Below are 22,326 nucleotides of genomic sequence, written 5' to 3'. Positions count from 1 at the left end.
TTCTGGATATGATGCTATCCCTGCACTCAAGAAAGAATCTTAAAGACATTCATTTACAACCTCGTAAAAGACAATCTACAGTAACTGACTTTTTGTGAAAATGTAAAATATGAAGAGACATAATAATAATAATAATGTATTTAGGCCTAAGAATCACTATTTGCTTGTTTGATTTACTCATTGACAAGAATATTTTGAAAAAAATTAAACTTTATATAACTTAAACATTTCATTAACCATTTTTCCTCACAAAAATCAAATTAGTGAGATTGTACTGTAGTAAATAAATGTATTCACTGAATATTCTTGGTTAAGGTTTGCAAAGACAATCAAATGGCAAACTGCTGCATTTGTAATGCATGTTCAGTGTTAAATAGGACAGTTTCAAAGCTGTAAAAATAAAAATAGATTCAAAAAGTCATTTAAAAAAAAACAGTTTCTCAATCTAGATGTTAAATATTCAATAAAAAAATATTAAATTGTAGTGCATTCAACTTGACAATGATGCTTCAGCAGCAACGTTATAATATCTATCATGGTATAAATTCTGAACTTTTTATATATGGAATGCAAAAAAAAAAAAATGAATAAAATAAAACAACAGCATTTTCAGATTCCAAAAAAGATTTCCAAATAGAAAAGCTTCATAGAACAGAAAAAAAATTAGCTGTTCAAAGAGTGATATTATTCAAACAAGTTCTATTTTACCTTACATTTAGTATATCAGTAGACACTTTAAATAACGTAAACATACAAACATATTTTGAACATTATTTTATTACAAACATCAAGAAAAATTAGAGAGGTTTAGTGTGTTTTATAAATTTTCTAGAGCAATGGGGAGAATAGCTTTAAAAATTTTTTTTAACATTCATGGAATAACTATATGGTAAAAGGTAGATCATCGACATACCTACTGACTACAAGCCTGCATCAACCTACTGGGTGATCCATTTTGTAAAGGTGGAAACACTGAATTACTTTGATGTGCCTAATATTAAGGAGATAATTTAAAAGGACAACCAAGTTAAAACACATGCTTTGTTCAGATAAATAAAAAAATAAAAATAAGTTTGAAATAACTTGCTTCTAACGAACTTTTAATGTATACTAAAAAAAATCCACTCTAATTTTGTCAAAGATTGCCCACTTTATTTTTTCTAGATATTGGAGTTTTTATAATTTTAAAGAACTGATTTTTTATCTTTTAAGTATTATTTTTTTAACTTTAGCAAAAACCCTTTAACTTTTTATGATTTTTTACTATATTTTTTTTTTTTTTTTTTTCTTTTATGAATTTTTTTTTATCTATTTCTTAGTTATTTTTATTATATATAGAATCATTTTTTTTCAACTTGATATGAAATTAATTTTAAAAACAGTTATTGATAAAAAAACAATCGTTTTTCAATGTTTTACTTATTATATACTTAGTTCAAAAAAAATTTTGTTTATTGATTATCTTCATTTTATGTCATTTAAGTTTTCAAATAACAAATTTGTAATTTATAAACTTTTAAAAAATAAGTTTTATGTTGATGACCACTAGTGTGGGTTTTGTGATTGAACGTCTTATTTAAATAAAATGGCATTGTAGGTTTCCACAATGCCATTTTGTTTAAATAAGTCATTATGAAATAAATTTTTTACGACTGAACACCCTTCCTGGTGTTAACATTCAGATTAGGGCTGGGTATTTTTATTGTGGTACAACCACTAGAAAGTTATTATATATACGAATTTAAACTGGGGATTTTCTTTTTAATAAGGAGTATTTTTTTATACTAAATTTATAGATACTATCAGTTTATCGTAATAATTATTACAAGTCTTTATTTTCATATTTTTAATTTAACCTTAGTTTTTGTAGTACCAACACATTTCAAACATTACCTGAACTTGTTTTGAGTTTATATATATATATATATATATATATATATATATATATATATATATATATATATATATATATATATATATATAAACTCAAAACAAGTTCAGGTAATGTTTGAAATGTGTTGGTACTACAAAAACTAAGGTTAAATTAAAAATATGAAAATAAAGACTTGTAATAATTATTACGATAAACTGATAGTATCTATAAATTTAGTATAAAAAAATACTCCTTATTAAAAAGAAAATCCCCAGTTTAAATTCGTATATATAATAACTTTCTAGTGGTTGTACCACAATAAAAATACCCAGCCTTAATCTGAATGTTAACCACATTGCATTCATTATTAAAGCTTGGTTATAACAATTTAGTACAAATTTTTTTATCTTTTCCTTTTATCTGAACCAAACATGCAAACACATGACTCGGTTAAAGAATTACACACACACACACATACACACACACACACACACACACACACACACACACACACACACACACACACACACACACACACAAAGAAGCCTATAAAAAAGGACCCAAGTATCGGAACTAAAAAAAATTTCACTCCCTGAACTTTGTCATAAACAAAAGTAAACTCACCTTTTTTTGGAGATAAAACGGCAAGAAGAATTTTTAAACTTGGCAGTTTGTCTCTATTTGAATGGCAAAAGTTGGAATCATCAGAGCAAATAACTGCATAGCAAAAAGTTTCTATTGTAAATGCAAGAACACATTCATCTGTCTTGCAGCACTTCTTGCTGCAATCAGATAGTTTAGTAACTTCCCCATGAAGTTGTTTAAACAAATAGCTCTTTTTGCGCTTTGGGATTGTTGAGTGTTTAAATTCTGATTTAGCACATTGCAGTTCAATTCCATTATCCCCCACTATTTCTGATTCACCTGCATTATTACCAGAAGTTTCAACATACCTATTCAAATCATTTTCATTGTCATTTTCATTGCTATTGCTATAATCTGCAGTAAATCTTTTTACACGAACATAAGTTGCATTTGGAATCATTACTTTATAATTGTCATCATTATAACTGATCTTCTCTCGGACATTAGTTACATTTGTTATTATGCCATTATAATCTTCAGCTTTATCAATAGAATTTCTTTTCACTCTTTTACTAGGAAAAGAAGTTGGAAGAAAAGTAGATACTTTTTGCTGAATTAATGGAATCAATTTTTCATCAAAGATTGTAAGATTAGTAGTGTTGTACTCTTCATTATTGTAAACATTGTTAAATTTTTCATCTGTAGCATGAGTAAACTCTACAAAAAAAAGTTATGATCTTTGTATTTATACTTATATTTATTTGTTAAAAGTTTGCTCACTGTAGAACAAATGGATTTATATGTAACTTAGAGTATATGCTTATTGTAGACCAAATGAATTCACATGCAACTTATAGTATATGTTTATTCTATGAAATGTGTAAAAGTTTTATTTAAAGCATAACATAGTTATATTGCATTTTACAATATTTAATTTTTGTTGATTACAAGTAAATCAACAAAAATTAAATATCAAATTGAAGAAAAATATTAAATAAACAGAAAAACTAAAAGCAAAGGTAAAAGAAAAAATGTTCTTGAGATATTCAAAAATGAAAAACTTTAATATGTTATTAAAAGAAAACAACAACAAAAAAAACAATTTTTAAGTTTTAATAATTTATGTTGTTTGCATTGTTTATATTGTTGTGTAATTTTGTGTGTTGTTTATATTGTTGCGTATTTCTATTTTTGTTTATACTGTCGTGTTGTTTTGTGCATCATTTATAATGACATGTTCATATGTGTATTGTTTATATTGTCGTGCTTTTTTTTTTTTTTTTTTTTGTAGTGTTGTTGCTAATTGTTTTATTATTGTTGAGTTTTACATTTGTAGCTATTATTTAAGTGATTTCATATTTTTTGTCTCATCCTAATATTTAAATATATCTTTTTGTTTTATTTTTTATTTTCTATCACCCTTCTGATCGTTTAATGTGTTATATCATTTATTATCTCTCACCTCATCTCATTCACTTTTTCTTTTTTTGTTATTAGTCTGACTTTTTTAATAGTTATTGTTCTTATATTTTTATTATAACTATTTTTTGGTCACTATCCATATTTATAATTATATGATTACTTTTTGTTATTTGTTTGTTTTTCGCTTTATTTGTTTATTTTATTAAGGTGTCACTCCAATGACTAGTTTTGAACTATACAAGTGACATCTAACCTAGTTTTGTAAAGTTATAAATAAATCTGTAATTTTTTTTTCAATTTTATAATTAAATAAATGGATTAAAAAAATATATATATATATAAATATTATAAAAAGAAAAATAATTGAATGCAAAAATAGAATAAAATACCTTTTTTAAAATTAGAGGTCAAATTATATTGATTTATGTCATTATTATCATTAAATTCATTTTGACCATCAGACCTTTTATCTACTCTGTGACCTTTAAAATTAATAAGTTGCTCAGTAATAACTTTACATAAATTTTTGTTAGAGCAATTGATTCCAAAACATCTTCTTTGGTTTAATATTGATATTTGGCATTCTTTTCTTTTACAACAGTGGTTAAAACATTCTTCTTTTGAATAGGCATTTCCCAGGGATAAAAGTTGAAAAGCACTTTGAGCTTGTTGCTGACACAGGCCACTTGATAAAACTAAATTAGAAATCAGTTTAAAAAAGCCTTTTTTTTTATACATGCATTAAATGTAACATATTTTTTAAATCATGTAATAACTTAGCATGTTTTTTTTTTTAATTATTAATAAAATAATACTTACAACATAACAAAGCAAAAAATGAAAAACAAAACAATATATTTCTTATATTGAAATATATTGTTCTGTTAAATTATATTGAAAAAAAGAAGGCAGATAGACACAAGATTGCCAAAGAGTAAAAAAAGGTAATCACAGACAATTAAGAACTAATTTTATAGTGAACATTAAATAAAATTTCAAACTTTCTCAACTAAAATTAATGCGGATTAAAAAATATACATTATAAATTTACAAATCTGCATTATAGTTTTAAAAATTGCAACATAAAAGCCAACCTTTTTTTTGCTTAGGTGTTGGGTTTAGCAAAGATGTTTGTTAGTACTTTAAATATTGTTTGTTTTTAGGGATGCTGACTCATTAAATCAACTTTCCCTTAGAATAAACTTTTTAAAATTTTTAGGTTGTATTTATTAATGAGTTTAATATTATAATAAATAAAATCTTTATTTTTTGGTTTAACTAGCTAAAAACTCCAGTAAGATGGATATTTTACAGACACAGATGTTCTTTCTTATCACGTCAGAATTACTATTCCTTTATTATACCCCAATAGAAAATATTTACTACGAAACTGTTAGAAACAGAAATTGATAATAATTCTGGTATTGGTTCATTAAATTTTTAGTATTTATTTAAATCTACAGATCAATTAATTTGTATTAGTTACAAGACATAATGAGTGAAATATTTTTGATAACCGTAATTCCATCATATAGTTAGTCAAAATTTAGTTTTAATTCTAATATTTTCAAAACTTGTAACGCGATAAAAAAATTTTTTATTTACATTTTAATGTGAATAACAAAAATGCCGTACAGTACTAACCATTGTATGTAGCGGTAAGGTAGCAAACAGTAGCATACCAAAGCTTTAGTAATTAGATAAATAGCTGCAACGTTGCATATTTTGTAAAAAGTCGGCATTTTGTCAAATTACAAAAAAACTTTAGGTTAAAACTAAAATACATTGATTTTTAGCATTTGATAAAATAAACTTAAAAAACAATGCTATACATTTACAAAATAATTTACATGATTACATGAAGTATTACTATTTATTAAAATTAAGAAAACTTAAGTTTCATCTTATTTTATAAATTATTTGAGGCTTTGGAATTTCACAAGGATTGCAGCGCCGGTTTAACCCAATGTCTCAGGATTCGAAATATTCAAAAACTTAAATGATTTAACAATTGTTCAACTGCAATATTTATAGAAACCATTAGAGAGTTAGCAAGTGGAAGTTAAAAAGTTACTAAACAATTTGCTGGCATTGCAGTTAATAGTAAAGAAGCTTCTTTGTTTGAAACTGTAAGACTGACATATGCAACAGGAAGCAAACCTTTGGCTCTAACACCAGGTAAAAATGATAAATGTCTCGGTTTATATTTTTTCTTATTTACTCTTAGTCCTTTATCTAGTGCACAAAGGCTTTTTGCTGAGGAGCCTGCCATCATATCAAATGATTTTTTGCTGACAAGCCTGCCATCATATCAAATAATTTTTTACTGACAAGCCTGCCATCATATCAAATGATTTTTTGTTGACAAGCCTGTCATCATATCAAATGATTTTTCGCTGACAAACCTGCCAACACATTAAATTATTTTTTGATGACATGCCTGCTATCACAGCAAATGATTTGGCTCAGAATGAACTCAAGACATGTTTATCAATTTTGAGAGGGAAGAAATTACCAACGACAAGTAAAGGATCTACTAATGCAAAACATTTAGAGACAAATATCAATGAGAAGTTTGAGAAGCTTGGAAATAAGTTTTCACTCAGACTGTTGGCTACAATTTTCATCGATTCAGGAAAACAAAAGTATTCTCGAATTGTCATTCATTTTCAAGATTTCTCAACATTGGTTGAAGAAGTACTTATTTTAATAAAAAAATTTCCAGAGCACATCCTTAAAAAAATCACAAAAAACTTTTGATAGGTAGGACATCCAAAGACACAGGAATCAATTAACAGCTTCTCGTTGCAGTTTCTGAAGGAATTCAAGAAAATTACAATAACTTCAAGGAAGGAGTTTCTTGCATCAATCTTGGTCCCTCCAAATATGTCATTTTGTGTGACTTAAAATTAGCCAAAATTTTGTGTGGGCTTCAGTCCCTTGCTTTTTCACATCCATGCACCTGGTGTAAATGCAAATTTTAATAGTCTTGACAAACCTGGTACATTTTTTGACCTTTTGGATCGCTGAAAGAATTACTCCTGAAATTTAAAGCCTGGGGATAAAGATATGAAAAATGTCAAAAATTTTGACAATGTGGTACATGAGCCTCTTCTTGCTTTGGGGGATGAAGCATATGTGTTGGAGTTTATTTCACCTCCGGAGCTGCATCTGTTACTAGGAGTAGTCAATCATTTGTTTAAAATCTTGAAGGAATCTTGGATGAAGGCAGATTATTTGTTGCAGCTTTACACATTCAACTCCAGGTTTATCATAGTGGAAATGATTACCATAAGCTTTTGAAGAACGTGGACATCCTCCAAGATCTTGCTGAAAAAAATGAGCCTTTCTAAGGTTTTGACATCATTAAAACATTTTGCTCATTCAATGCTGTTTTATCTGCATGCTTTGGAAAAAGTCATCACACAAAATATGCTAAAAAGATCGATAGTTTACGAGTATCTTACCTTGCTCTTTAAAAAGCCAGTGTAAATCTAAAAACCCATGCAGTAAAGCGTCGAGGCAATTCATCACAAAATCAGTAATCAACCAGATTATGATAAACTCTTACTCTCTTATGTGGTTGATTTGAATAGCGAATACATATAAAACTTTGTTTTGAATGTTTTTAGAATGTTGTTTGTTTACCATGACATCCTAACTTTATGTAGTTATTTTATTTACAAGAATCTGATTTAAATAAGAAAAAAAAAGAGGAAAACTGATTTTTTTTTTTTGCCTTCTTTTTTTACTTAGTGTTTTGATCTTTGTTTATATTTCAATATGAATTTTTTTCCAAATTTTAGCTCAAATAGTTAATTTATATGTTTGGATAATAATAAAAAATTTTTTGTAAGTGCAAAATCTTGTCATTTGTCTTTTTATTATTATATAATTCGAAGTTTTCATAACTTTGATATTTGGATACATTTGCGTTCACATTTTTTTATTAAAAAATTGCTACAATTTTTTCTCATTATTAACTAGGCTTTAATGGCTGCCATAAACTCTGCGGAAACACACACAAATGAGTAGCGACAGCATTTAGTTCAATAGTTATATACAGGGTTGTTATCTGTCAAATATGTCTGAGACATATTTTCTGCCGACATAAAATATGTCCCACATATTTTCTATCAACATATTTTGACATAATTTTATGTCTGAATTATTTTCTGCTGACATAAAATATGTCAGACATATTTTCTATCGACATATTTTGACATAATTTTATGTCTGAATTATTTTCTGCTGACATAAAATATGTCAGACATATTTTCTGTCGACATAATTTGACATAATTTTATGTCTGAATTATTTTCTGCTGACATAAAATATGTCAGACATATTTTCTGTCAACATATTTTAACATAATTTTATGTCTGAATTATTTTCTGCTGACATAAAATATGTCAGACATATTTTCTATCGACATATTTTGACATATTTTTATGTCTGAATTATTTTCTGCTGACATGAAATATGTCAGACATATTTTCTGTCGACATATTTTGACATAATTTTATGTCTGAATTATTTTCTGCTGACATAAAATATGTCAGACATATTTTCTGTCGACATATTTTGACATAATTTTATGTCTTTGCAATCAATTATGCTTCATAAAACTTTTACTTTAAACCCTATAAGCAAACATCCGTTGTTTCATAAAGGTCTTTTTCTGCCCTTTTTAGCGATGTATCATTTGATAGTATTGACTAATATTGGCATTTATTGACTTATTTATTGATTATGACTTATTTATTGATTATGACTAATATTGACATTGATAGTATTGACTAATATTGACTAGTATTGAGGCATCATTTGATAGTATTTGATAGTATTGATTAGTATTGGCGCTTTCCCTTATTAGAATGTAAAAACCATCTCAAGCTGAGTTTTTATTACTGAAAGTGGTTTTAATTAGTATGACTAAACTTAAAATATTTCTTTGATTAAAATAATAATAATAAAAAAAACTTTTACAGTTATTTTTAATTATTAGTTGATCCTGAAATAGATTTCATTATGAAAAATTGAATTCAAAAGATTTCAAAAAAATGGTTCACAGAATTTCAAAAAATTCGTGCCAAATTAAATTCATTTAAGCTGAAGAATTTGAAATGTTTCACATAAGTTATATTCAGCTCATTAAATTCATAATTCTAACCGGTAATAATTTATAACTAATTACGAATAATATACTTTTAGTTATAATAGTTATGATTTATTTAACAAAAAAATAATTGACAATTGCATTATAACAGCATAATTAACTGCCATAAACTTGCATAAAATGTTTTGAGTGAAATATATATTGGAATAATTATTTTTTTTCGTTTTCCTTACGATTTAAAGTCAAAAATGGCGAATAATTTATTGAATGAATCAACTATTAGTTAAAAATAACTAAAAATGTTTTTTTTTAAATATTATTTTAATCAAGAGAATAATTTTAAGTTTAGTCATATTAATAAAAACCATTTTCAGTAATAAAAACTCAGCTTGAGATGGTTTTTACATTCTAATAAGGGAAATCGCCAATACTAATCCATGCTAATTAATACTATCAAATACTATCAAATACTATTAAAATTAGGGGTATTTGGGGTAAAGTCCCTAATATTGTCGAAAAAAAAGTTGTTCAAAAGTATGTCAACCTGAGTCTCAAAAGAAGCGTATTTTCATAGAGATTTTAAAGATGTTATTCGTTTGTAATAAAAATAAGTATTTTTTGTATTATTGCTGAAAAACATTTTGTTGACATTTTTTTAAGAGTCTTTAGCATTTTTTCAAATAATTTATTTGCCAAAAAATTTTAAGGAAAAATTTTTATATTTTCTAAAATCTCTATACTATCTTCTAAAATACGCTTTTTTTGAGACCCAAGTTGACATACTTTTGAACAACTTTTTTTTTGACAATATTAGGGACTTTACCGCAAATATTAAAGATCTGAACCCAAATATCTTTACAACTTGACGTGATGGTAAAAAATGAGTTGCATATTTGAAATCAAAATGTGAAATGCAACCCAAAAAACAAATTGTTTGCTCGGCACCAAAAAAAAAAATTTTTTTTTATTGACCTTCAATTATAATTGATTGCAAAAAAGCAACAAATTTGTTAAACTATTTTTACTTAACTCTGTAAATTAAGTTGAAATGCGCAATAAATTTGTTAGATTGATTTTTTCTTCAAGAATATCAAACAGCAAATAATTCAGATATAAAATTATGTCAAAATATGTCCATAGAAAATATATCTTACATATTTTATGTCAGCAGAAAATAATTCAGACATAAAAATATGTCAAATATGACGATAGAAAATATGTCTGACATATTTTATGTCAGCAGAAAATAATTCAGACATAAAATTATGTCAAAATATGTCGACAAAAAATATGTCTGACATATTTTATGTCAGCAGAAAATAATTCAGACATAAAATTATGTCAAAATATGTCGACAGAAAATATGTCTGACATATTTTATGTCAGCAGAAAATAATTCAGACATAAAATTATGTCAAGATATGTCGACAGAAAATATGTCTGACATATTTTATGTCAGCAGAAAATAATTCAGGCATAAAATTATTTCAAAATATGTCGACAGAAAATATGTCTGACATATTTTATGTCAGCAGAAAATAATTCAGACATAAAATTATGTCAAAATATGTCGATAGAAAATATGTCTGACATATTTTATGTCAGCAGAAAATAATTCAGACATAAAATTATGTCAAAATATGTCAATGGAAAATATGTCTAACATATTTTATGTCAGCAGAAAATAATTCAGACATAAAACTATGTCAAAATATGTCAATCGAAAATATGTGGGACATATTTTATGTCGGCAGAAAATATGTCTGAAAATATGTCGACAGATCTGCCAGACATATTATGTCGTAACAACTCTGGAATTAAAAAAAGAATTATAAAAAAAGTTATAATAAGAAATCAAAATCTAATAATACATCATTGCCTAATATCATAAATCATGTGGAAAAGATTGCGCACAAATGCTGAAAAAGAAATGACATAAAGTTTCTCTACCACCTCTTCCAGGGGAATGAGGTCACTTTCGTTATGTTTCAACTAATCATAAACATCAGCAGTGCACGCTGGAACTCTCGTGCCATTCTAGCTCTTTACACGTTTGTTCTGATTTCTGAAACCCGAGCAGGCTGCGTAAAATTTGTTTATTCATTTTTTACTCATACACCGACCATTGTTTCAATAGTCAATTGTTCCGATCTCAAGATTTTGATAAAATCACTAGTGCTGAGTGACTAAATAAAAGGTCTCAACTGTTTGCAAAACCACTGGAAAACATTTAAATCTCCAATCAACATTGCTCGAAGCAACCAGTGCTGTGAGCGTGCTATTAAAGTTTTGCAAGACTTAAATGACTCGTGCACCATTAAGATAAACCATCCACTAAGATTCATCCTGTCTAATGACATTATCGTGAATAGTTGACTGCATTTTATGTTAGATGACCCTATATCATGTTGTAAATATGTGAACCTGAAGCTTGTATTTATAATTTGTATCTATTTTAAGTGACGTCAAAAAATGGTTAAAAAAACATGTAAATAAATTTTTTTTAAATCATTTTGCGCGTGAGATTTTTGCATCAAATCACCTTGAAAGTAATATTTTATCTATTTTTTAATAAAAGCTAATCAAATTATAATACAAGGAAACGAGGTTGCGAAAAACAGCCCCCCTTATGTTTATACAAACAAATCTCAAACAAAGTATAGCGCTGTTGATCTATTGATCATTTCTATCGTAACAGAATTTCAGGCCCGAGATTCTATTACAGACTTTTTTTTAGGAGGGTGACGCATTTTTACTGCAGCCCACTGTTTTTTTAAACAAAATTTAAAAGTCATTTTTTTTTAATATTATAGTTAAACACAAAAATTGCCACAATTTTTAATATAATATAAGTGATAAAAAATAAATAAACAAAAACATTTGGTTTCAATGACAATTATTCAATTAATTACAACAATTATTAATGGTCTAAAGATAGGAGACAATTCTAATCTTCTCGCATGTAATTTTGCAAACCTTTTTAACGGCCAAATCTAAATCAAAGTTATAAATATAGTGGATGTGCATTAAAGCAAACTCAGAAAATTGTTCTTTCCCTTGTGTTGTTCTTGTGTACAAGTGAAGGCGTCGAATTACTATTTCCATTTTTTTTTTAAATTCTGCTCTAGTGACTGGAAGAACACATTTAAAGGAAAAAAGAATGTAAATATTTGGAAACTTATCTGGCTAACATTCTTAAAGAGTACAGCAGCACTTAAGGGTCGATTATTTGGTTTACATCTAAGCCACATATTTTGCCATATAATGATTTCTTTATCAAAGAAATTAGAGTTAGGAAAAACGCTTTGCTAACGTATCGTAGTTTGAACCATTTCAGATCCACTGAAGTTTTTTAAGCAGATGTTAGAAGGTACGAAACTTAATAATAACTCAGTTGTATCTGAAGATTTAAATTTATCTTTTAATTCAATTAATATATGATGTATAAATAAAATAATGAGAGATCTTTTGAAATATTCTCAAAACGTTTCAAAGAGTGGATTCGCTCGATGAGATTGTTGGTCTGTGTATACTCGTGTCGTTACTGGCTTTAAATTTGATTTTTCGGCAAGAATTGATGCATGCTTATATATTTTCGTTCGGCAAACCTATTTACGTCTACTCTCAACATTTATATTTCTGAGATGACAGTTTTATCACACCTAAAAGCATATATGTCACAAGATTTTTCTGCAACTTAACTATAGGCTCAAAAAGAAATTACATAGTTCTGTGTAGTGTAACTAGTGATATAATAAAATCAAAACTCCCAAACGCTTTCAGAGAAGACAGTGCTTAATGTTTGTCCACTCATGCAGCCATTCGGCACATTGATTATTAATGCCACACCAATTCTCAGAAATGATATCGCAAAATTTTATTAAAAAACGGATAAGCAAAAGAAAATTTTTCCCGACCATCTAAATTTTCAACCCATCTTGTAAGACAACTATGAGTTAGAGTCTTTGGTCTATTCAATATTGGAGATTTTTTTTTGTTTTTTGTTTTGGTACACCAAGTTAAGAAACTCCGTTCAATTTACGCTACTTTTTATCCATTTTATAAACTGCTTCATTATATCTAACACATTTCTTATTTCAGGTATATTGCAAGAATGACTATTAACCAATTTAGTTTATGATACGCACAAAGGATGTATATTGCTTTTCGTTAAATGCTCAGAAATTTGGCTTGTACGCCTGATAAAGAACCTGCTGCACCATCGTATCTTTGGCCTCTAATATTTTTAATATTCAAATTAAGGTCATGTAAAGTTTAGTTATTTTAAGTAAAATTATATTTAAAATATCTCCAACTTTACAAATGCCACAAACTCCTCGCGTATCTCATGTTTCTTATCAACAAGTCTTAGTACAAGGGATAGTTGCTCTGTGTAGTGAGAGCTAATTGCATCTGCAAGTACAGAAAAATATTTGGCTTCTTTTATCTCTTTTATTACAGAAGCTTGAACCATACCTTTTCCTGAAACCAAGATTATCTCATTTTGAACCTTTGCTGAAATATAATAAGCATTTTTCATTTTTGGACTTTACAAATGCTGTCAACTCTAAGAGAAATATTTTTAAGTGTTGATTGAACAGTATAATATTTGTCCAAACAACGTTTATGATCTATTTTTGTGAATCTGGTTTTTCTTTAAGCTTGTTTCAGTCATTATCATGGTTTGTTAACAAAAGACCACTTATCATCATTTTCTTTTAAAAAAAAAAAGCACATGGGCCCGCAAAATAAACCTCGATGTACAGCAGAACAGCATGCCCAATTAACATGCTCATCCATTTCATCAAAAATTTTCTGGAAAGTATGTTGGTATAGTATGTTTTGTTATGTATTGAATTTTGATTTCAGGCGACATCTATTTTATATTTTACTCAATAGTCTTTACGTTCATAGTAGACGATGACATTTCCAATGTCACAAAAATGAGCGTTCTAAACACCTGACATCATTTTCGAGTATTCTTCAACATTTGAATGTCGTTTTTTTGATGATTACTGGTCGCAATAAAAGATGTAGACAAAAATTCGTCCGACTTTTTTTACCCGTGAATTTCCTAAAAACTGCGTGAATTTTCCGCAAATAAGCCAGAGGAAGAGAGTCTTTAAAAGAATTTGACATACTGTCATGAAAAATTACTTGAGATTTCTTTTACGAATTTTATAAAAGACTTGCTCATGTTTTTAGTTTTGCGTCTGACTGTCTTTTTTATAAAAGTAAGATGTTAATTTTACACATTCTTTTGCAGAAAATTTCAACTTTTTTAGTTTTTTAATACATTCTTTCTCACTTCCACCTTTTATTTTTTCATTCATTGTTAAACTAAATAACTTATAGAAATAAAAAAACATATAAGTAAATATAAATGCTAAAAAATACTGTAAAAACAAAACGCTTGAATAAAGTATATAATTTTTATGCATAATCAATTTTTTTAAACCTATTACATTTATATACCTTTCGTTTACATAAGAAAGAAACTACTTAAAAGCTTTCATGCATTTATGTTGCTATGCAATAAAAACTAATTGCCGTTTTTGCAGATTATTGTCTTTATAGTTGGCAGTACTAAAAATGTTAAAAAAGCTTGAATCAACTAGAGTTGTTAAGTGGAAGATTTCGTACAATTCCTGAAAAATAAAATTCTTTCGGAAGGATATTGAGAATCAAGAATTTTGTTTTTTTGTACCGAACTTTAAGAAACAAAAAAACCCGTCAATGTTCATTTCGCAAATGCAACTTACGAAATGCAGCCTTTCGCAAATCGAATTACGAAATAAAACTATTTGCTACATACGAAAGTAGCGCTTACGGAAGTCGTACTTTCGAAACGATCTTTTTCGCTAAACGACGTTTTGAAGTCTATAAAAAAAATTTGTTGGTCAAACGAATATAATTGTGAAAAAGAAAACTTTTATATACCAAAATGTTTATAATAAAATTTTATTTTAAGTATTGCAACATATGAGCATTTTAAGGTTTTATTTTTTAAAATAATGATAAAAATCCAAATTTCTTTCGAAACGAAACTCTTTCGCCCCGCAACTAGCGAAACAGTTCTTATCGAAAAAAAACTTACGAAACGTTACATAATAAATATATTTAATTATGTTTCATGAATCAAATACGTATAATTAACTAAGTAATTAAAATACTAATTTTTTATATGATATTGATAAGTTTCAGTTTTAAACTTTTATAAAGGAATCAAGACTTTCCAAAAATATACTTTTTAGTATTTCTTTAAATGAATAAAAATTAAATAATAAAGCTAACTTTAACAACGTTAACATACGAATGCAATTGCGAAATCGGGAACAATTCCTTTATTGAAATCAAAAAAAGACCTATTTTAAGTGGTGAATGCTAAAACTTAATTATATAATCAAATGCCAAAAACAGCTCTTACTTGTTTTCAAATAGAATAATTTTATGTTTAGTCAGTTTCAATTTTTCTATCTTTAAGGTGCTTTGTTATATGCTCCTTTGCTTTTATTAACTCAATAACAATAAGTAAATTAAAAAAAGTTTAATCACATACTTTTCAATGAAATTTTTCTTAAATGTTTTCCTTAATAAATTAAAAAAGTAAGGGAGGGAGAGTGGGAAGGGCATTTGTTGTCCCTTGCACCATTGGCTCTGGAAAATGCTTTGATTTTCAACATCTTAACGTTATTGGGACTATAAAACTGCTGAGCGTTTTAAAGCTCTATAGCCATATTTTCATCTCTCCGTTATTTAAAGTTATAATTTTTTAAACATAAATGTTTTATTTTGGTATAAGTTTTATTTTATCGAATTTATATAAATTTTCGTCATTTCTTTACTTAGAAATATTGTAATGAAATTTCAGACAAAAGCTCAGTTAAGCTTAACGGAGAGATGAGAATACGGCTGCTAGCTGTTTTGGAGAGAAGTAAAAAATTAATTGCGAGATTTTGTAGCCTATAGATTTTAGCATAGAAGCTCATATTCAAGCGCTGAAAGATTCAGAGCTGTAACTAGTCTGAGAGTTGGTAATAATTGCAAGATTCAGTAAGAACTGACAACGGTCAAACAACATTGTAATTTCAATTGAAATTTGTAATAGAACCAAATATTTTACTAAGCTTTTTTATATAAGAATATAAATAGTAAACCTCCAATTCTGCTAAGCCAAAGGCAATAAACAACCGAGTAGGAAGTTAATCAAAGTCGGTACTTGATAAATATAAACATATATAAAACTGGCACAGAGACATGTTGCGGAGGGAGCGTTGCCCTTTCCCTCAAAACTAACTTAAAGTTTCAGTTTTTTCTATTTAAATTTTAGCTGCGTTAGGCCCCTTAATTTCTTTTTTAGCCCCCCCCCTGCATCCTAACTTTCTTATCCTTTCTAGGTCACTGTATATATATATATATATATATATATATATATATATATATATATATATATATATATATATATATATATATATATAAATATATAAAAATATAAATAAATATATATATATATATATATATATATATATATATATATATATATATATATATATATATATATATATATATAAATATATATAAATCTCAAAAAAAAATTGCATTTTTTTTTGAGATTTAGTAACTCTTCCTGATGATCCAGCAATGGTGAAACTTCAAGTCGAAGATAAAAGTTAGATAAGTGTTTTTTACTAATTAATTATTGCTCTGTTCTTTAAGAACATTGAGCACTCTATTTGTAAAATACACTAACATAATTTACATATATATATATATATATATATATATATATATATATATATATATATATATATATATATATATATATATATATATATATATATATATATATATATATATATATATATATATATATGTAACACTATTTTATTTAAATAACAAGTAATAACACTTTTTTGTATAACAGTTTAATGAATGCTTTCGAGTCTATTCCGTAAGCGCACATTCCGAAACGCTCCTTCCGTAAGGAACTGTTTCACAAGTATTCTTTCGAAATGATTTGTTTCGCAAGTTTCATTTCGTAAATAATTTTTACGGAATTATTATTATCTATTTTTTTCGTATAATGCATTACGGAAGGTGAATTTGCGCAAGTACAACTTCCGCAATAGCAACTTGAAATACGAAAGATAAAAATGCGAAATTCTTGTAAGTTTTTGTTAACGGCGAACAACCCAAGAATCAACACTAATTTTTTGAAAAACAAAGCAAAACCATAAATTTAGTTAAGTTTTGAAACCAGCCCATTTTTTCAAAAGGAGGGTGACAGCCCTCCTACTTACTCATTCCCCCATCCCTAGTTACGGGCCTGAATCTAATATAATAAGTATACTTATTATATTCTATTTTATTAATTATAAAGAATTTTATGATAAGTTATTATAAAATTCTTTATAATTATTAAACTGCTTATTATTAAAATTCTTTATAATTGTTAATTAAATTATTTACATATTATTAATAAGTATACTTATTATAAAATAGTTCAATTAAAAGAGTTTCTCGTCTAAATGTAGAAGTTAAACGATTTATTGATATTGAAGGTTTTTTTAAAAATATAAATACAACTCCTTTTCTTTGTAAAATAGTAAAAAAATGATGCTATGTTATCCCATATTATGATGCAAATAACAAATAAACAAAGAATTTTGAACAAATCGCATTTGAAAACTACGTTTTAATGTCTAAACTACGTTTTCATGTCTAAACTATGTCGGTTTGTTAATAAAAATTAAACAAGGAGATTGAATGAATTGAGTTTCTTATTATGGTAAAAAGGTAGTTTAAAATATTTTCATTTCGAAAAATTTATAATTTTTAAAAATAAAGAAATAATAAGAAAAGAGCAAAGTTTTTGTTAAAATAAAATCTACACAAGTAGGGTTGCCAGATGTCCGGCTTTTACGAAGGAGAACACAGTAAAAAGATTTATTTTTACAGGTTTGGCGCTGTATTCTCCTCCGTAATTGCAGGACGCCCGACAACTCTATACACAAGCACCTTTCTAGGGTTTGGCGGGAAAATGTTTGCGAATCAAAATGTTGAATTTCATTTACAAACATACACAATTCGAATATTTATAATACTAAAACTCGTTTACAAAACATTCGATTAAATGTATAGTATATCATATAGTATACATGTATACATTGCATACATGTGTTATTGTAGTATAATACAAGTGTACGTATATAATCAGTAATATCATGAGAAAAATAAACAGATAAAATAAAACTTTGCATAATACGTATCTAGAGTTGAAAAATACGTATCTGCATAATATCTAAAACATTGATAAAAAAACAAAAAAAAAACGTTGATATAAAAGCGGAAACGAAAAACGAAATAAGAAATGGTTAACTGCCAAAGAACTACACAAGTTTTTAAAAATTGATGGTCTCCTAAAATATATCTCCTAAAATATCTCCTAAAAATAGAAAGAAACTAACTATACTGAGTCTGAACTATTAAATCGCACTAATTCTACCATGGAAGCCGATACTTAAGAAGATTAGCCTGAGCCTCTAAATATATGGTGTTCAACTCAGTACAACACAAACTTTCAAATTATTATTAACATTATTTCTTACTTAAATTGAAACTTTGCATTGCTTTTTTCATCAAATTTGCATTGTTTTTTCATCAAATTGTTAATTGAGATAACTCAGGATAATATCTCAATTGTTAATTGAGATAAATATATCGTCATAAAAGCAAAAAAAGTTTTATTTGCTAAGTTAAAAATAGCGTGTTTTTTTTTTGCGTGTGTTGCTATTTTTTCTTTAAAAATTTTTATTCTCCAAAACCATTTATTCAGAATATGAGCTATTTATGAGTAGAAACTTTTTATCAAAACCATACTAATAAAAAGAAACTTCTTTTATCATTATTTGATTTAAAATAAAAAAGCCAACACTCTATATATCTGACAAGTATGTGGTAGGGACGTCAACTAAACAATACCCATTTACCCTATTATTTCTCTACCAGTATATTTCAAATACATATAATTCAAATACCAAGGGTATTTGTGTTATCACATAAAATATTGTGTTTCTTTGCAACTTTTTTTATCTCTAAATTGCAAGTTTTAAATCTGGTGCAAAGTGTTTTGTGTCTTTTTAAAATAATTCGCTTGCCTCCAAATATAACAATGATATATTGAGATGATATATCCTGGATTTAACTAAAAAATGAGCAGGTAATTTAATCCACTTTAACCATTACACTAAAATGAAATGAAACTAAAATGAAAACGTCTAAATCCCGTAAATTACATTCGTAAATCAAACTAAACAAACCTTTTTGCACGCTTTCGCTCTTTCTAGAATTATACGTTTTTGGCTCCCCAGGGGAGTGCGCCTCTCAGTTTGCGCAGTGTTTGCGCAGTGTTGAGTTAATTTATGTTTTAACAGTTTAAGAGATAAACTTAAACCAGTTCGAAAAAGAACTTTAATCAAACTGTTCCTTAAATAAAAAAACGTTTGGATCAGTTTTATTGCATTTGACAAACTTATTAAAGATCCCAACAAATATTATCTTTAATGTTTGTCTTATATTACAGCAATATAAAACTTTTGCATTTAATGTAGATATATTTATGTTAGACTAAGTTGCTCATTTATTCAGATAATTTGATTATTTTTTAATAAAAATTGATAGTTTTGTTTCTTTTTACATTTTTTATTCAAAATAATGAATAACTCAAATTAAAGTAATAGTATTAATATTTAACATTTTCAAATTTACCTTAGGTATATAGGCGTATTTTAATTTTATTATTTTGTAATTATCCTGTTTTAAAAAATATAAGTTTGAGAAACATACTCAAGTATCAAAAATTAAAAAATTTTTTTTTGTCATGGGCCCTAAAAAAAGTACCCTATCTTGGGACCCATTGGCATACACTATATAAATAAGATTAATACATTAAGTATCAAGTTTATTTTTCTAAAAATTTTGTGCGTTGTTGATAGTTTTGAGAAACATTAAATTTATTTTTCAAAAAAGTTTTTTTTTGTGCGTTGTTGACAGTTTTGAGAAACATTAAATTTATTTTTCAAAAAAGTTTTTTTTTGTGCGTTGTTGACAATTTTGAGAAACATTAAATTTATTTTTCTAAAAAAGTTTTTTTTTGTGCGTTGTTGACAGTTTTGAGAAACATTAAATAAAAATGTAATAGTAATGATAAGTAACCGATTTTTTTTTTACTTTTTTAAATAAAATTCAAAAAGAAAAAAGAAACAAAAAATAAAATAAAATAAAGAGAAATAATATCATTAATAAAATTTTTTTTTATAGTAAATAATCCAATTAGTGGTGTTAAGAATCTCAATTAATCTCAAAATTCTCTTTTGATTTAGAACAAATCTTGACAGATTCTGAACAATTTTTGAAATACAGAATAAAATTAATGTGGCTAGCATGAGTAGAGTGACGATTGTCTAGGTTTTTACGTAGGAGAGCGCAGCGCCAAACTAATTAAAACTAAAATTTTCATTACGTTCTTCGGAAAAGCAGTGGCAATGGTAACCCTAAGCATAAGTAAATTATTTGTAACTAGAATATTTATAAAATTTTCTGTACGACTAAAGTTATTTCTGTAAACTAAAAATAAGTATTTTTTAAAGTCTGAGTGAAATCTTTATCCTTCTATACTGTGAATAAAAACAACTAACAAATTGAACTTTTACAACTCGTCAGCATAATGCACCAATTAGTGCATTACGCTGACAATTAGTGCAATCGTTCTACAAATATTTTGATTAAGACTAAGTATTTTATTAAGACCTAAAAATTTAAGTTGTTTTTGACCTACTCTAAATATTAAGACATAAATTTTAGTTGTTTTTTAACCTACTTTCTATTATATAATTCCACATATTATAATTCGCTACTTATTTATTGGCTATAATTTATTATATTATTCTTTGCATCTTGAAGGCAAATACTTCACTCATTTTTTGAAAAAAATTTTAAACATAAAGTAAAAAAGAATTCTATTTAAACTTCTATTGAAAATTTTGTAAATTTCTATCAAAATTGCGATAAAGGGATTTTGTTTTAAGCATGTTTACAATATATAAAAAAAGATTTTATATACTTTTTATAATTAAAATTTTTTTTATAAAAACTATACTAATTTCTTTCAAAGTTTTAATTTTAGTAGACCCATACGTACAAAAAGTGCATATGATATTAAAGAAATTTTTATTCAAGAAATATATTAAACATACTTAAAAAAGTATAAAGCTTACTTTTATTAACGCATAGTAATAATAACCAGCCAATCACAAAAATCTTAATAACCATAATCCAACATCTTAACCAATTTTATATAATAACATATGCGCCAAACAAAGCGCTCGGTTTTAATTAACCATTAACAATTTTAATGTTGCATAAGAAAAAAAGATAAACTCTGCATAACGTTCGCCATTTTTTCTGCAGCTATTTCTTGTATACACCTGCCTAGCAAATACATTGGAAGCGTGAGCATCCGAGCGTGACAGTATTTTAGTTTATTTAAGCGAGCGTATAGTTTTATCAGACTTGTTGAAGGAAAGGTTGAGAGTTCTTTATTTTTGATTTTTTCTTGTTGCTTTTTTCTTTTAACTTGAAATAGAGTTTTTAAACAATAGTTAGTAATATTTTAAATATAAGAGAGTAACTTGTCAAATATGGTTTTAATGTTTCGTATTATGTTTAGTACAAGTCTCTTGCGAGTCGTTTGTGCTTCTTGTTTAAACGAGTTTAACAAACATTTATTTGTTCTTGGAATGAAATCAAAATGAACTTTTCACAATGAAGTAATGAACAAAAAAATTTTCATAGGTTTATTTCATAGTTCTTTCAATTTGCATTAAATTCGGAAATTTTTGAACTTAGTTAGGTTTATAGCAAATCTTATAATTATTTTTTCCTTACAATTATTGATTTAATAGCCATTAATATAAAGATATTAAATCAAATTTACATTTCATTCAACAACTTATAATTCATAATTGGAGGATTTATTTTATATTTATTTATAAAGTATTATTGAGGTTATTATTTTAGTGAAAAAATTAGTAAGTTTGCCATATATGCCAAATGCCGTATGTGAAACTTTATCTTTTTAAATACAAAAATTTAAATTTTATGTACATTTGAGTCAACTAAACTTATTCTCGTTTTGCAAAATAAAAGCATTTGCACTCACAAAAATATTTTGATACAGTTTTTAGAATTTCGAAAGTGAGGAGCTTTTAGCTGTTTAGTTTTTTTTCAGTAGTAGGAGAGAAAAATTGGCAAAGTGCTTTAAGGTGGT

At 26.6% G+C, this 22,326-nt stretch overlaps 1 protein-coding gene across 4 annotated transcripts in view; it reads right to left on the bottom strand.

Annotated features, from left to right (window-relative positions):
- Positions 1–21,518, bottom strand: part of LOC100197733 (uncharacterized) — a 95,275-nt gene extending 73,757 nt beyond the window's left edge. For all 4 annotated transcript variants that reach the window (XM_065799303.1, XM_065799305.1, XM_065799304.1 and 1 more), the window contains exons 1-3: positions 21,275–21,518; positions 4,270–4,575; positions 2,498–3,175 (exon numbers count right to left, since the gene is read on the bottom strand). In XM_065799303.1, the coding sequence (XP_065655375.1) occupies positions 2,498–3,175; positions 4,270–4,575; positions 21,275–21,329 (1,039 nt within the window). In that variant the 5' untranslated portion in view covers positions 21,330–21,518. The remainder of the gene's footprint in view (positions 1–2,497; positions 3,176–4,269; positions 4,576–21,274) is intronic.
- Between the last annotated feature and the right edge of the window lie 808 nt (positions 21,519–22,326).

Source organism: Hydra vulgaris, chromosome 06, assembly GCF_038396675.1.
Source record: "Hydra vulgaris chromosome 06, alternate assembly HydraT2T_AEP".
In the NCBI taxonomy this organism is placed as follows: Eukaryota; Metazoa; Cnidaria; class Hydrozoa; order Anthoathecata; family Hydridae; genus Hydra; species Hydra vulgaris.
This window is presented reverse-complemented; position numbering and strand designations above follow the sequence as displayed.